This window comes from Zosterops lateralis, assembly GCF_965231275.1.
Source record: "Zosterops lateralis genome assembly, chromosome: 3".
Classification (NCBI taxonomy): Eukaryota; Metazoa; Chordata; class Aves; order Passeriformes; family Zosteropidae; genus Zosterops; species Zosterops lateralis.
The window spans coordinates 32717071-32735109 of record NC_139764.1 but is presented as its reverse complement, the minus strand read 5'-3'; the positions used below and the strand labels follow the sequence as shown (position 1 = coordinate 32735109).

The following is an 18039-nucleotide window of genomic DNA, read 5'->3' as shown; positions in this document are numbered from 1 at the left end:
AAAACCTGGTTTTCTGGGAACACCAACCTTTGAAGGGCTCAGCTAATCACACACACTGAAAATCCTAAAAATTCCAAACAAAAGTTATATAAGACTTACCTTCTGAGGTTCTTGAGAATATATTAGCTTTTTATATTAGAATTTCCCCATCCTCAGCATGAACTCAGAGAGGTATTTCGGGCATTCATGTTGATGGAAAGTTTTCTGCTTTCTTACACAAAAACTTCAGTTAAGCTACTCAGCCACCAGCCCACCTGTGTTTTAATAAAGTAACTTACTACTGCTTCTCCTGCTCAGCCCTCTTTTTTTTGTCTCCTCACCTCTTTCCCTCCAACCTCTAATAATTTTGCTGTAAATCTGATGACCAAAAAGGATAGAAGCAGCAAATGTGACAGTACCAGAGAGTAAACTGCTAACACATTGAAGAATATGACATCTAGAAAAGGTGAAAGTGCATAAAAGGTGATACTGCCAAAGAACCTGCTTCTAGTACTGTCACCTTTAATAACTTTCATCTTGATTTTTGCTAAAACATGAAAATGAAACCAATCAACTCAGATGACTGCTTCTGGTCTCTCTGCCTGTCATCCTCAGAGAGCAATTTTGTTTCTGTATTTCTCTGTAGGAGCACAACAAAGTCATTGTGTTGCTGAATCCAATATTCCCACAGTACCTCTGATACAAGGGGCTCCCAAGGTAGAGCAGCATACCTGGGAAATCTGTATTCCCACTGAATGACGACCCAGATGGGATCACCATGATAAAGGCCTGCCAAGACCAAAGGAAATGCTGCAGGAGCATGCCTCACTCCACAAAAACTCTCTGGCAAAAGCAACAGCTGCCGGCAGGACCATGGAAAGCACATGAGAGGAACCCTGCAGCCCTTGCAACCAGAAACAGAAGATAGTGCTCAAACACAAGGAAGGTCAGGAGTTGCCTACAGGAGAGAGCCCCCACTATCTCTCATGTCATAGAGGACTGAGAATATGAGGCAGTACTACCCATCCGAAGACTTTCCAGTCTGAGGAAAGGGAATAAGCAATGTGTACATCTTGTTTCTGGTAGTGTTCAAGTTAATTTTGAGGCACACGCATCCAGCCCCAGGGTCCCAGCAAAAGCCCTGCACAGATGACCCCAGGAATCATTCAGGTAATAGATTTTTAAAGTTTACTTGACTAAAGCTAAAGAGTGTTTTCTGAGAAGCCACACCATACACAGAAGAGAAACCAAAACATTCTAATTAAAGGCCTTCTCCTGTTATCAGAGGATATTGGATTAGTGTAAACCACATCAGAGGAAACTAGTTAATCCATGTTTGGTTGATTTGTACACTGGGGGAAGCCAGGAGATTTTAGCAGTCACTATTATTTACAGCAGTAAATGTCAGTTTAATGACAGAAAATCCAGTGTTACTTTTTTTGCTGAATAATGAGGATTTTCTTGTTTCAATACGTACACATTTCTAACTCTCTGACTTCTAAAACAGTAGTATAAATACACTTTGATTTGTGATGTTAACTTCTAGAATATCCATGACACATTAATTAATGGTGCTGATAACCTTCAGGGACTCGCAAATAGGAATATGATGTAACAGATATGGTAAGTCATTTCAGGAGTATTTGAATTTCACATGACAACAGTTCTCTTGGGTGGAGAGATGGGCTAGGAGAGCCAACATTTGCCTGGGATTGCTCTAGGATTACTAGGACACATCCTGACACAACACCAACAGTTATGTTCAACAGGAAAGCATGAAAATTCTGTCATGTCCCACTGTATGCATAAGCCAGAACAGCCTATTCAGCTTTTGAGTTGCTTTCCAGGCAAGCATACTAAAAAATAATGAGCACACCTCTAGCCACACTCTTTGTTAAAATGAAAAAGGGGTTCTTTATTTATGGTCCCAAAGTTTCCACATTCCAGGTGAGTTGTTTCTGGCCTTTTCTCCTTGGAACACTTTCTAGACAAAGAAGTGCTTGTATGTTTCACTAACCCTTACTTTGTTCTAACTCTATACTTGACCTTTCAGGGTAGGTGATATTTTTCCCCTTTTCTAAATGAATACCTTGTTCAACACATTGATGATATAGACAGAAGAGGGGTATACTAAACCATAAGGGACCAGTTTACATGCAGCAATACACATTTTTTTATTAATGCAATCCATCATTTACCTTATCCTCCCTCTGAAGAAAAAAAAGGATCAAATTTATATGTAACTGCCCAATGCAGAGATTTTTGTAAGACTTGTTTATGAAAAGAGAAACCAGCATGGGAGTAAAATATAATTCCTAACACACAAATACTTCCTAAAGGTACAATAAAGCTCATGGCATCAGCAGAAATAAAAATCATTATGGGAGAAATAGTACTAGATCCTCACATTAGAAGGCAGCAGAGAAAGGTAAGGAAGGGAGGGCAATGGGGAGCTAGTAGCACCACCCCAGCCCACACTGTGAACAGCAGCAATACCTGAGCAGGGGGGAAGAGAATGTGAAGGTTCTGTCTAAGGTAATTCTGTTAAGATACTGTTTCTGGCGAGCAGCATCTCAAATACCAGCTAACACAGACATTTGATATGGCAGTAATGGCATCTGCACCAATTACAGTTCTTTTGTATGCCTCTTCACATAACCAGAGTAAAAATAAATTCTACTTCTTCCATCTATATAAAAAATTAGACACGATGTAGCAGGTGCAAGCTACTACTACATCTTTAGCAGATGTGAACATAGATCAGCAGAGCTGATCAGAGAACTTTGCCCTGATCTACTCAGTCTTGTCTTCAGCTGTATTCCAGGCATCTTCCTCCACTTTTACTGGAGAATGGTTGGTAGGACTGCTGGGGAAAGCCCATGGGAGTGAAGACACAGACTGGTGTAAAAGGAAAAGTCAAATTCCAAAAAAAAGAGACAACATAGAAGGCAGACGAACAAGATGAATGTTGGAGGATGAAAAAGTGGCAGTGAGTAAAACAGCATGGATAGGTCATATCTTGGAAGCAAAGGCATAAGGCCATGAGGGGTGAGCTGTAGTGAGGGGCTGAATTCTGCAGTGTAAAAATGGTATTGCAGTCCAGAAAACTAAAGACAGTAAAAAGGGCAGGCTAGAAGAGTTAAATATCAAAGTCATTAATGAACTAAAATTAGACCATAAATCCTTTCAGATCTCTCACCCATTGTGGTAATGATGCCCTGCCTTTTCATTTCACTGCAGAGACTATTTCTGCTTATGAGACTGTAAGCAATTAGTACAAGAGCCCTTTCACTGTAAAATACCTCAGAAGATGCACAGATTAGAAAACCAGCACACCTCAAAACACACATGGTGCAACTACTATGAAGTGTGTAAGAAATGCAATGGGATGGAATTTGGCAGCTGACGTCAGTTAACAGAAGAAATAGAAAAGATAGAAAGCAGAAAAACTATAGGAAAGAGGCTGCAGGCAAAATTTGTATATCAGAAATGGAATGTAAAGAAGATAGTGACCTATTTCACTCATTCAGGAGGTGACCACTTCTCTTGTTATTGGTGTAAGGACAAGTACTCCATACTTGATCATGTTCTGGTTTTATGTACTCTAGGCCTCCCAAACCTCTTAGACCTGTGAAAACAAGCGTTCTGAGAAAATAAGGAAAAAATTTCGGGGAAAAGAAGCGACAGTTTTTACAGCAGCATAAACAGGTACTGAATTCCAACTTCATAACACTGCTGTATTGTGGGCTGGCAGCTTTCAGAGAGAAGCCTCTAGGTCTGGGGTTTGTAAGCAATTTGCCACACTTGTCATGCTTGCTATATAAAAGCCTTTCCCAAAGGACATTGTTCTAACAAAATTATCCATTGCAAAGGCCAGCAGCATGCTCATCGTGTCTCAAATCAAAGCTGCATAAAGAGGAAAGTCAACCATGCATGTCTATCATCTGGACAATTAGTCTTTCTGACTACAGACGCTATTCTAAAAGGCTAGTCCTTAGAAGAACCTAATCTTTCAGTTGAAAATTATTTCTCTTTGTCCAGCAGAAGCAAATTGCAATGGATATCCTGTGAGAATAATATTCAGATGCGTAAAGCAGAATCAGTAGAATCAGTGTAAATACCTCAGAAGCATCCGTGTAACCTCTCTGTGACCAAAAAAAGAAAAAAAATTAAAATTGTGTGTTTATGATATGAAGTAGCTGAAAACAACAACAAAAGAAAGAAGATGAGCACAGCATGCTGGTCCCAATGCTCCTCCATTTACACTTTTGATACTGCTCCTGTCAGTCTCCTTTGTTTAGCCTATCTGCCCTCTGCACATAAGCATCTGCTGTATTAAATACAGTGGAAAAAACTCACATTGTCAAAGAAAAGGAAGAATTATTTCCATGGAACTCTTCATAATCACAATACACTACCTTAATCTCTAAATTGCATTCCGTATCTGATTTACATGAAATTACACTACCTTCCCATTATCAGTCAAATTCTCTTAGCATTGTCCCAACAGCTTGTACCAGCAAATCAAAGGAAAGAAAACCCATTAATTAAAAGTAACATCCTTACAGATCCACAAGTGTAAGAGTCAGATGAGTAGAGCTGACAAAATACAGCAATTTACACAACAACAAAAAAGTTGTTGCTTCATCTGCAATAATGATTTATCTACCACATTGTGTACTTTCTGTGAAGGCAAAGCTCTCAGGCAAGGTCTAAGAATTTCCAGTTCATTCTTACTAGTCTTCCTTCCTTCTTTCCTTTCTGACATTTTTAACATCTTCTCAAAAGAAATTCTTCAAAGGGACCAGATCTGAACCATGATGACAAAGGCATGTCAAGATGGAAGTTAGGAGTAAAGCTGGGGATTTTTTCAGTCTGAATTGACAGGAAGATTCACTTTTCTTTATCTGTCTTATCTCTAAGATCAGTAACACAAATTGGCTTCCTTATGGGAGGAAAGAAGCAAAAGCATTTTATGGGCTTACAGCAGCCCTTATTTTCAAGCTCAACAGCATCAAATGCAAATTAACATCTCACTTAATATGAAGCTCTTCTTGGCAGTCAACAGTCCTCCTCATCTTTCCACCTCATCCTGCGTACTCTTGGAAGTGATGTGGTCTCTGGCAGCTATTTGGTTTGTGCAAATTAAAAGGCATCACTGCATGACAGAGGTGTTTTTGTTTGACTTTTGCATGCACAGGCTGGAATATGAGCCAACTGCTGGGTCAGCCTGCCCAACAAGCATAAATGAAGATTTATTTGGGGGCTTTTTTGGTTTGTTGGTTTTTTTAATGAAGTGACTTAAAAACTAGGAAGTTGCCATGTTGACAATTTTGTTCTCTAAACAGACCAGGTACTGCATCAACTGTATCCAGATCAGTTTACCTATTAACATACCTCAGCTGTATTTGACTAGGGCCATTTCAAGGGGCAAAAGGATTGTTTATTGTGAGTGCCTGTTTATTCTTGGGCTCTCAGTCAAGACTGCTAATTCACATACTGGTTTTCCTGACTTATTTGTCTATTCATTGGGAGACCACCAACAGCTTTCCCTCCATGGCTCTGAATCTCTACCTTTCTGAATTTTGAAAATACCAGGTGTTAAAAATCTTCTTTTAATAAACTATTTCTCCATTCTGCTTCCATTTTCAGATACAATAAAAAGCATTAAAATTAAACAGGCTCCCATGGCCTCTTTCAAAAATTGATTTCGCCAGCATAGCATTCCTCTGAGAGGGGAAAAAACAGAATTCCTGTATATTCTCACACAGTAACAAGCAGTTGCTAGAGGGACTTTTGCCCACTGTGCAGAAGCTGCTCTCCTAAATAATCCTTAAACTCCAGTCACCACACATGTTGCTCTAATGAGTAGTGGGTTTGGGTGGGAACAAGGGCAGCAGATCTGCAAACATCTTCCTAAAATTGCAGAGCAAGAAAAAAAATCAAGGTGCCATTTATACTTCCATTCTTGAAATCCCAGCAGCAGAAATGCAGTGTTCATGAGACAGTATTTGCCTTCTGCTTGTAAGAGTCATAGCTGAATTTGGTTGACAGTGTTTCTCAAAGCAGTCAACCTCACAGAGCTTTTACATCCTTGTGCCTTTTATTCAAAAATCTGTATCTAGTTCTAAAGAAATTCACTTCGGATGGTAACATTTGAATGACACAGATTCAATTAATCTTCTGATTCAGATCTTAGTTACTTGTTGCATTTCCGCAATTTACAAAAACATAGCTCATTATGAACTATGAAAGGTAAAGTCTCCAGAAAGTATCAAAATAAAATCAATTACAAGTCCTTAACTGTTCATGGTTAGAGTTTTTTATCAGATGGACTTTTGAGCAACTATTGCAAAATTGGACTAGAATAATTTCCATCAAAACAAGTAAGCATGTTTCAATGTAAGATTGTGTGTATGTGTCTCAGCCAGTAAGGAAGAAGATGCCAACACTCCTCCAAGGAGATGATCAAGGGGCACGGATGGGCAGCAGTGTTGTAAGGATTAAGGTGTCAAGAGCAAGTTACTACAATGCGGGAGCAGCTGGACTGGAAGCATAGGTCTCCTGGATGATTAAAGAGCAATGACTAAATTAATTATAATTGTATTTTTTGTACAGACCACGACCAGATGAATAATTTTACATCCAAAAGTTTATAGCAAGAAGCATGCAAAAGCCATTGCAAAATAAATAAACAAAGCTTATGTTCTTATGAGGCAGACTGCCCCACATCACTGCTCTAACCCCACAACTCCCCCATTCACAGAGGTGGTTGGCCTTCTGATTGAAGGCTGTGGACACTTAGTTTCGCCGTTGTGTTAGAGGATCACCACCAGATTCCAAGGAGTCCTCACATAGGGTACCATTTGTGGTGACTGAGAAAACACAAGTCATGACTGGATGCCACACTAACTTTATTTTCTTGATTAGCTCTTCTATAAGGTTACATGGGTGGATCCAACTATGCAGCCAAATAAGATGCCGTACACCCATGCCCACTCACACTGCTTTTCCAAGTCGACACATTCCTTGGAGGCAGTCTTCCAGCCCAAGGGCACACACTCCCCTTCTGAACATCTTATTCAGCTGGTCGTGATCCATACAAAAGATACAATTGTAATTCATTTAGTCATTGCTCTTTAATCATCCAGCAGACCCATGCTTCCAGTTCAGCCATTCCCACACTACAGCTCTGCTTTATCCATCTTGTCAGGTCATTTGATACTGGACTAAGTAATGAACATGTTGACTTAGTAGTGTATTTTTAGAAGATTTCCAAGGGGGACAGAGAGTTTGGTGAATAGCCTTCTATTTCACAGGAATAAAGAACCTCAACAATAAGGGGGGGGGAAAAAGAACTGTTCTGTGAGGGTGCAGTTCTTTGCTAAGCTGCTGCTCCATCAATGTATTGGGTATTCAATCAAATGGTCTTCCCTTGATAGGTTTATCTCTCAGTGGGCCAGTTGCTCAGATGCAGCTGTGTGAAAAGACTGTGCTAGTACTAGTCTAGCTACTGCTTCAGTCCTATTTCACTGAGAGCAGGATTTGAGTGTCCTGACAGTTGCTAAGCAAATAAGACTTGAAATCAAAGTGACAGCAGTCTCATGCCCTATATAAGGCACATTTTGGTACCCAGCAAGGGACCAAAGTATAGTTCTAAGTCATTATTTTAATTCCATGGAAAACAATTGAAAGCAGAGGCCTCAAAATCTGATAAGAGCCCTGACAGGTCAGTGACTGACAGATATAGGTAGTGCTAAAAAATGACTTGGGGGTAGCACAATCATCCAGTACCAGAGAATCAGATACTCACATTTCTCTTTGCCCAACTCACTTATTACACCTCAAGAGATTCAGGGACTCTAGGGATTTCATGCTACTGCAATCCAGAAGGAGCTTACAAACCTCTGGGGAGCAATTGCATCCATTTGTCCTGAAGCCTGAATATCTGGCACTTGTAGTGTCTTGTCTGCCTTTATACTGTGAGATGGGAGTGGGAGGAGAAAATGATGAGAGATTTTTGTATTCGAAGCCTAATAATCAGAATATTCATTCATCATTATTAATCCCTACTGAATTAGATGCATTAGCAAAAGGTACTTCATTTCTTTGGAGATAAAAAAGAACAGTCTGAATTCTTGAGGAAATATTCTGCCTATTAGTGTCTATGTAAAGCCCTAGAAATAATGCTCTTGGAGATAAAATGAAGAATAAGAAAATAATAAAGGCAAATTTCCCTCTATGTGCTGCTCTGCAATTAAGTGTTTGAAGTAATTCCCAATACCCTTAATCTCAAGAACTCTGCTTATCTGCCCATCCAGTTATTTTTAATTTGTACTTCTATTATCAGTACTGCATTATTAATATACCCTGATAAGATAAGAAATAGCTGGGTGGTGTTCTGTTCCAGCAATGCCTTGCATGGCATAATAGGCTTTATGATAAATAACTCCTTCCCATCTGAGGAGATTCATGACTCCCTCTGCTCACAGACTGGGAGGCCCTGGAGGAATCACGTTTCCTCCCCTGGGCTGGTATTCCATTTCCCCAAAGCAGTCTCCTTGTTCTCACCACATGCACATGCAGTGTGCAGTCAGGGTGATGCCTTCTCCTTCCCTGTGGCCAGGACAGACGTGCCCCAGCTGCCTCTGTGGAGCTCGTGGCAGCACAGCCTCACCCCTGCTCCTCAGAGCTGACAATGTCCAATATTTTAAGGCATTTTATTAGGAGTGGGTAGGGAAGGGACGGCAGCTTTTCCAGTCACACTGCATCCAGAATCTGGGCTCAGGTGCTGCAGCCTAGGTAGTCAAGAATATATTTCTATTGCAACTCAAGATTTGTATTTGGAGGAAACTCCATTAACACCAAATGTTGGAAAGAAGGGGTAAGATATTAAAGCGCAGATAACTACTCTCACGCCATATGGTTGAAGTATATATGTCATATCTTTTCATGGGGAAAAAAGGGGGGCAGGGAAGAAAGGATCAACAGTTCTGAAGGTTTCCTACATCTAGGTTTCTGTAATGGGGTATGTGATGCTGTAAAGCTCTAATCTAACAGGCGTACACATTATGACCATCTTTACAGAACCACCCTGACAGAAGTACAACTGAACATCTCCAGTCCTTTACTCAATAAAGAACAGTCTAACTTTGCTTTGATTTGCTTAAGGCCAAATGTAAAAAAGTCTGCTTTGTCTTTTTCCACCAAGGTCTGTCTGCTTTATGCAACCTGCTCAGTTGCACGCAGGTCTTCTCAACCAGACCTGGGTGCCATATAGTGGAAAGCAGAGGATGCAGACTTCCATCTGAGGAGAGGTCAAAGTACCTAGAACTTTCTGCAGGCACCTGGTTTACTTGTATCTCACAGTAGCTGGTTTGCTATTAAAGATTCCAAGCAGAACAGAAGAAGAGCCTCTGTTACTACTCAGGGAGAGATTTATTTCACCTTGCTTGAGCCAGCCAAAGCGCAGATATCTCATTCTAAGGCAGTTGTCTATGTTGCCTCTCTAACCAACTGAAAAAAAGGAGGTACATCTGGTAGGCAAGTCAGTCCAATTCTCTCAATTTCTCCATGAGAGGAACACATACAATCAGCCTGGATCAGAAGGGTAGTGATCACCTAAGCTAGCAATATGAATCACATCCTAAGGTGGCAATAATGGTGGCAGTAAAGTGTGAAGGAAAACATAGGAATATAATGACTTGAAACATGGAGATACAAGCTTCTTATAACAGCACAAAAAATGGATAAATTACAATAGAGAGATATTCCCAAAAACAGGTTTGAATCCTAAAGGAAAAGGCAAAAGCAAAAAATGGGGAGACAATGAATAAGAGATACATTTTTATGGTATTTTATGTATTAAAATGCAGTGCACGTTGGCTCTTACTCAGCTGATCTAGTTATCTATTGAAGTCAACATTGTACCAGAGAAATGAGGTAAGGCCCAGACCTTTAGAATAAGAGAAAGCAGAATGACCTTGCAGTTGAACCAAGAGGCTCAGACAAATCATTAGCCCAAGATGTTACAGCAGAGCTACACAGCAGAGCTTCCTGCAGTGTCACCATCCCGCCTGCACCACTGCTCTCCGACACGTGCTGAGAGGAGTCAAACACAAAAGGAAAAGGCTGGGAGGAGAAGAGCCTTAGGAAATTTTAAAGAAAAAAGAATTGTAATAAGGTCTATAGCCAACTGCTCAAAGTACAGCGCCTGTTACTTGCTTGACAGCTCAGAAAACTCACCACTCAAAAGTCCTGGGTTTAGCAAACTATCCAGTATTTTAACTCCTTCTTCAGCGTTGTCTGAGAAATACTCTTGAAATGTTCAGTTTCTGTTAGCTTGTTTTTCCTGATTTATATTAATCTCTTTGTCATAAATTTAAAAATTAATTTAATGAGGTGAGATGTATAGGAAAGGGCAGGGAAGAAGTGGACGTTTTGGGAAGTACTACTGAAAGTCTTTAAAAGGAAATGGAAGTTATTAATCAGAACTATCAAAGTGCTCCAAAATATCAACCAGCAGTACCACCTAATTAAAAAGCAAAGTAAATAAAAATACATCTCAGAAAAACTTGGAGGAGATCAATATTAAAAACAAGCATTTTATATCCTAGAAAAATCCAGTAATTTTCACTCAAATTGCATGTCCCTTAAAGTTTAGGAGACTTTAAAATATGTGGCCACTATATTGTCATACTAATTCAACAATATGAGAATATTTTGAAAGTGTACTTATTAAGTGAGCAAGAGTAAAGGTTTCTGCAGCTCCATTAGGTTATCAACATTAAAACAGGCAAATTAATTGACCAGTGTGAGCCTTGTGTATAAGGCCCAGAGCCAAGCAGGAGGCCAGGAATTTTGGCCATTCCTGCCACTAAGTGACTTGAAGCAAGAAAACAGCCAACTAGCATAAAACTTACAGATTGCTGGGCATAAAATCATATGACAATGCAATGGGTGCTGGATAAATAAAGCCATTTAGAAACGCACAAAACATAGTACCACCAGCCTGAATTGAGCAAGCTAATTCTCCTTTTGTTCACCAATGTTTACAGAAAAATTCATCAAAACAATTGAAGGTAAACAATACAAAACTAGACTTTGTCGCTCTTTTCCCAGGTGAAATGTACTGTAAAAGAAATACAGAAAAGATTGATTCTTCTAACACAGAAATAAAAAATGTAATCAAAGTGAGTTGAGGTACAGCCTTTTTCATATTTTTTCTGCCCGGTCCAATTCCACCTGGAAATCTCCTCCAGCCACCTCTTGTGCTCACAAGCTCATCAGTACAATTTCTGAATACACCAAGGAAGATGACACTATAGGGAAAAACACCATTTTCAATATTTTTTGAGGGGAAAAAAAGGGGAATTAAATGAGCGACAGTCTCTTGCTCTTATTTGCCATCATGAATAGCTGGTACTCAGATTAGGATACAAGTTTTTCTCTGTGGTATATGGAAAGAGATCTCTTTTTTTCCCCAAAACAAAGAGTTTAACTTAAGAACTAAACTACTCTCTAGAAAACCTCATTTTCTCTGCTGCAGTTTTCACACCACCCTCCCCACCAGTGAAGAGGAAGATGTATGCTACTTTGAAAGACGGCCTTTATTTAAATGGAAAATCAGCAGAGACAAAGGAATTAAGAGAAAGATAGGCGCCTACATTAGTGGAGCACTTCCAGTGCTCCCAGTTCCCTTGAAGTAGCAGCTTCTCAAAGCTTCACAAAGAGAAGAAACAGCAGTTACAGCTGTTCTTTAAATAATAGAAAACATGACTGCATATAAATGTCTTTAAAAGACACATAAAAGTACACTTTAAACTCCAAGTCAACCAAAATGCAATCTGACAGGCTTCTGGCATGCCTGGGTTGGTACTTCCACATCCAGAAAAAGCTTTACTTAAAGAGAAAGACAAATTAAGTGTTCATAAAAAAACATGATTGACAAAGGAAAGAGATTTTCATTAACAGCAATTCTTCCAGATTCTAATAATTTCACCTTTTACTTAAAGCGGCTTGAGCTTAAAGCTCCTCCTAGAAAATCCCGTCTAGCAGGAATGCAGGCAAAGAGCAAGAAAGCTTCCACCAGGCCCAAACAGTACATTTTGTGAGGAAAAACACAGTTCTGAGCAATTCTGACTGGAGGGCAAAAGGCCACCTGGATTTCATTCCAAGTGGAACTAACTAATTTGTACAACAATCATGTTGACAACAAAGATGAACACATATGTCTCCTTTAAATACCTCAAGGGGTCATGCTCCCACCTTTCAGTAGCCATGGCAACTTTGGGGGGAAAAAAAAACAGCTCCCACCTCAGAAACTGTTTTCTGTGATAGAGGATTTAAAATCACTTTTTTCATCTATCTGCTAACTTTTATCCTTATACACCTGAAGTAGGGAGGAGGATCTCTGCTTTACAAAGGAAAGAGAACCTCTTCTCATTCTTTCTGGAAAAACCTTAAATACGGCTGGCAGTGAAATATGGAACATATTTTGCAAAAAAATCCTGACAGCCATCAATCAGCAGGTTAAAATGAAAACTCTGATAGTAGGAAAGAAGGTTTCCTGTACCTTTTGGACTTAAACAAGATGTGAAATAATTTTGTTCCCTTCAAATCAACTTTGCAAATCACATAAGTATAAGAACATCTCTCTATTTCCCTGCACTGGTACAAAGAGTTGACATGGCTATTGAAAACATCTTTTTCCAAAGACTATTCACACCATGATTCATACAGGCCATAGACAATATAATAGTTACTCATTATTTATACAGCTTGGATTAAAGCATGTCAAAGTCAGTGCATTAATTGTTGCCTGATTTAGTGAAAAGTAAACAAAAACTAATTTAAGGCAGTAGACAGCTGAAACACTAGCAGTTTGTGAACCCAAAGCATTGACATATGCTTCTATCCCAGCCAAAAACCAGCTGTGAATTCTACTCACAAATCTGAACTGCTTGGGCATTAGAGCTTTCTTCACTGTTGCTTTTGACAAATACTGTGTTGGTTTGGTAGACACATTTTCAGGTCAGACAAAATGTTTCTGATGCTTCCATGTACCATTTTATATAAATCAATGCGAGTAAAAGGAAAACTTCAGACTTGTGTAAAGTGAATAGTAAATTTTGGGATTATTTCAATCAAATACTGTGTTGTGATGAAAGATTAGATTCTTCAGCCAAGCACTGAAAAAACATTTTTAACTGAATTTTCTTTACTACATGACACAGATCCTTGGGAGAAAGGTGTATAAGTCAGGAGTATCTACCACACTGCCAGCTATTATTTACTCTTTAATAATCTCCTCTTCTACATCAGCTTGAGAAGGGATATCTAATATTGCACTCATGATGAGTTGAGGATACCACTACCAAGATAACCAATAATACCTCATTGTTTCTTCTTGCTTCCCATCTCTCTGTCTGCTCTTTCCTACAGTGAGATCATAACTGCTCTGGACAGAAACAGGGTTTTTTTAAATCTCAATTTACACATAATTTAGCAAAACAGGTCTAGGCCCTGTAAACAAGAGTGCTGCAGCTCCAAAAAAATAGTAAGCAAACAAAATCACAAATTGCAGTTTTTCTTTCAATAGGTTGAAAAGACTACTTGAAGAAAGTTCAATGGTGTCTTGTTCTCCCTTGTAGAAACCTTGTGCACAGGGATGATTTTAGTGCCCAAGCACTGCTGTTTTATTTTGAGATTAACAAGTACCAAATAACAAAAGGAGATATATACACACATATATAAGGAAAAGTAAACTAATCTTTGCCCAAATATAACAAATACCTCTCAGTGACAGAGGCTTATAAGACTACACACAGAAAAATAATAAATGAAAGAAAGCACAGAGACCACATCCATTTATCCTAACCCCTTGCCACCTGAAAACAACCTATTTATTCAGGTTGGCAGAAAATTTTTCATTCCAGCTGTTTTTCATGTCAAATGTGGGATTCAGCAAAACAACATCTTTCACAGAAAGAACATTTCAGATTTTCATCAAAAAATATTGGTTTACTTTTGATTTTGCTTGACAGAAAATGGAAGAGGAGATCTACATAGAGGGAGGACAGAGGGAAGCAGACTGGGGAGCAAATCTAAGCAGATCTTGCTAGAATGGCCTTACAGCAGTTAATCTTAGTGCAGGCATGGAATAATTCCTTATTTCTGCACAGAATACATTTCTGCTCTCTTATTGGCTTGTTGTTAGGAAAGCCACAACAGGCTTAAGGAGTATCTTTAAGAAAACTGTGAGATTTGGGGAAACATCATGTACAGCCATCCAGAACAGCAGCACTCTCTCTCTGGATAAACTCAGTAAAAGCAATCTGTTACTTAGAATATGATGATCCAAAGACAGCAGAGAGAAAAGAAATGATGCTCAAACTGTTGCAGTTTATGGAGCAGGATTGTCACTCAGCCCAAAGGAAAATTCTCAAGAACTGACTGGGGATACCACAGTACCACTCAAGATCATCTCATTCTACCAACAAATGTAAATCCAAAGTACACAGATAAATTATGACCCATAAAATCACTCCTGTTAATATATTTACAGCAGGGTCACACCTTTTTATTTAGCATCAGGAAGAGCCATTTGAAAATGAGTGCAACAAATAATCTGATCCTTTACTTTGACAATGTGGTACTTCTGCTAGGCTCAGTGGTGTATCTAACATCAAAGTAAAATGCTGATTATGCAGTCCCACCATTTCATTATTAATATCATCATCTGGTTTCTGTGAAGCTGAACTTCAGATTTCAAATAACAATTCTTTCAAAGTCCAGGCTGGCACAGTTTTGATTTGCAAGGCATTTTGTAAGAAAAGGCATGAAGCATGCAACCTGAATATATACTCTCTAACTCTCTTTGTCAGTGGGGGGTTGTACCCATATCCATCCTAATAGAACTACTATTTAACTTTTAAATAAATTTGTGATAGGCAGATCTTCCTCTTTTACCTTAATATATATATATATATATATATATATATATATATATAGCTACACATGACAGGTAAGAAATTCTATAATTTTAAATAAATCAATAAATCATTGTAATTAATTTTGCAATGAGAAGTAGAATATTTGAAATTTCTAGTAGAAGGGAAAATATAAAATAGCAACTGTTTGCTTGCAATTTCATTTTAGAAAACTGTGAAATTAAATTTACCCTGAAAGGCTAAACTTTGATGTACCCAACTTCCTATCCTTCATATCTTGGATACCCCCACCTCCACTGGAAAACTGCCAGCTCTCAAACCTGAAGTGAAATAGTTTTACTACACTGAGATTGCTCATAAAATGCTACTTAAATACAGGAAAAAACCCTAAAATATCAAAAACAACATTTAGCTTCCACGAACCCACTTCCGCCACACGGGTTCACAATTTATAAATTTATACCCTTACAGAAAACATTATACGAGAAAAAATGCTGAGAAAAGTAACTGGCTTTTAACACACTCCTATCAAAATATATCCCAACCTCACTGAACAGAACACATAAATGAGAAAAATTAGAAGCAAATAAGATGGAAATTCTATTACCTCATCTAAAGACTTCCCAGTCTGACAGATAAATTACGTTGTTATCCTGAAGTTATTTACTTATTGTGCCTCATGCCTATTTCTGACATACTAAACTGAAAATTGTGCTACAGAGATAAACTGATGGGAAACTTTGATGAAAGTATACAAGCTTCAAATCATAATTATAAGGTGATTCCTAAAAGAAACCAAAAACGTGAAAAATGAAACTGGCTCTCAGAAACTGCAGGTTAGACATATTTTTGGTAATGGAAATGCAGAAAAAAAATAATTTTCTCTAGTATGACTATATGAAATACCCTAATTTGATTTACTGCTTTGAAGAAGCATGTGTCTCAATGTGTTAAAACCTCTTAGCTACTTACATACTGATGGTTTGGAAACAGTAGTCTGAAATGAAAATAAATTCCTCCTTCATCATGTGGGCTGCAAAATTTCAGTTTTACTTACATAGCTGAAAAGCCTGGAGCCTGTTCTTGTACATGGTTTTGAAGAAGCAAATCACAGATCTGTTTGGGAATATTGCAAAACTGCTTCCCAAGCCCTCTCCATTGGAAACCAGTGGGGAGAGGAAGACGAAAGGCCACATCACCTTGGAATGCTAAGACAGAACTATGTTTGTATCTTTGTGTGTAGACCCTTTCCTTGGGACATGTGAAAATAATAATCAGGAAAAGTGCTGACACAGTCCAAGATGGGAGATGAGCCCCTGTTTCCAAGAACACACCCTTAATTATTCCTCAATGGAATTTTTATTCAGATGTAACTCATCTCGCACACAGAAAAGTAAGACTCCTGAGAGGATGGCTTCTATTGTTAATCTATTCTGTAGCAACTTCATGCAACAAGGAACAGGTTCAAGTTAACTCCTCTTTCCCCCACTGAAGTCAGAACACACATCCCTACTAAAGTTTTATAAGATCATGGCATATTCCTACATTTCTTCCCATCTACCAGGCCAGAAGAAAGGAAGGAAGCCTTATGCACAAGGAATCTCTTTTCAAACAGGCATTAAACCAGCCATGAAAGTAGTACCATTGTTCTTTGAAAGGAGACCCTTGGAACCATACAATATAAGAAAGTGAGTATCCAAAATCAGCAGCGGAAGTTCTGAAGCCCATCCTATGCTCAGCAGTCCTAGATTATCCATTAAAATTTCTCTTCTAAACAAAAACTTCCACCAAATTCATTGTCATTGCTTAGTATTCAAGGAATGTGGAAATGCCGTGCACACAGATGCTTGCATAAGAAAGTACCTTGATGAAAGCAAACTGTTTTCTCAGCAACTGCATGGGCATATTCCCAGATACATTATGCCAGGCTCTCTACTTGTACAGGGAAAATGGGAAGGGACACTCAGACAAACTACAAAGCAACAGCAAACTATATACCCACCTCCTCCATACCTCAACCTAAGTGTGCATCTAAACAGCATTTTAAGAAGGAACGATTATGCAGAACAGGAGGAAATAATATGACAGAAGGAAAAAGGAGCAATTTATCATTATCAGCATGGGTTTTGCTCAGGTAAATATACTGGAAGAAAGCCAGCCAACACAAGCCAGAAGCAAATTACAGTGTGTCCAGCCAAGACACCAGTCTGGAAAGCAAAGGGATCAGAAACAGAAAATATGGCATAGTAAGCAACCCCTATGCAGTTTATACACAGCCACAGAGACAACTGCTCCCGAAACCCAGAATGGATATTACCTCCTGGCAGAATGGACATTAACTCCACCCAGTAGCACTGTGGTCCCAATGCAGGTGAATTAGTGTAGCTGGGCTTTGAATGTATTACTGCTGCACAATTAGGCCAGTCTTTGTTAAGTCAAGTTTATTAGAAATTCACTTGTATTAGTTAACTCAAGTTGTTAGGCCTTTTTATATGTGTTCAGGAACCAGCTACTGCAAAGCCAACTGAGAAAGGACATGGTTTCTCAGTTCCCTTAATGTGTTGCACACAGATAAAATCTTCTCCCAAATAAAATCAGTATTTTAGTGATATTTGTAAGGCTTACCTTGCCCAAACCAGGAGTGTCTTTCACTTTGCTGACCGCCCTCAACAAACATGGTGGTGCAGGGGGTGGCGAGGTCTGAAGGATACTGCTGAAGCAGGTAGTGAAGAGAGGAGATTCAGGAACAGATGACGCAGAAGGCTTGTGCTTCTTCTTTTTGGAAGACAGGTTTAATTTCTGAGCAGCTCTGTGGGAAAAATGAAAACAGTAAGCTAAAACAACCTCAAACTCATCAACAAGAACAAATAAAAATATTTATCAGATTACTATTTAAGTAGGCTCTCAATTTTTACCTCATTGATCCTGATTGTTTTATAATTCTTGTTCTTCCCTCCTTAGTGCTATTTTAATGCCATTGATCACAAAGCTGCTCCAAATTTAGAGTCTTCATTAAGTAGGGTCACAACCAGGCTTCTGTCACTATTTTATCTATTGAAAAATTCAGCCTGCAAGAAAGCTCCAAACTCCAACCAATGAGCTATATGGC

General features: G+C 38.8%; 1 protein-coding gene across 1 annotated transcript in view; it reads right to left on the bottom strand.

Annotated features, from left to right (window-relative positions):
* KIF26B (kinesin family member 26B) overlaps nt 1–18039 on the bottom strand; it is a 272065-nt gene that overhangs the window by 82583 nt on the left and 171443 nt on the right. Inside the window, exon 5 of the mRNA XM_083856560.1 lies at nt 17556–17739. Coding sequence (XP_083712686.1) covers nt 17556–17739 — 184 coding nt within the window. The remainder of the gene's footprint in view (nt 1–17555; nt 17740–18039) is intronic.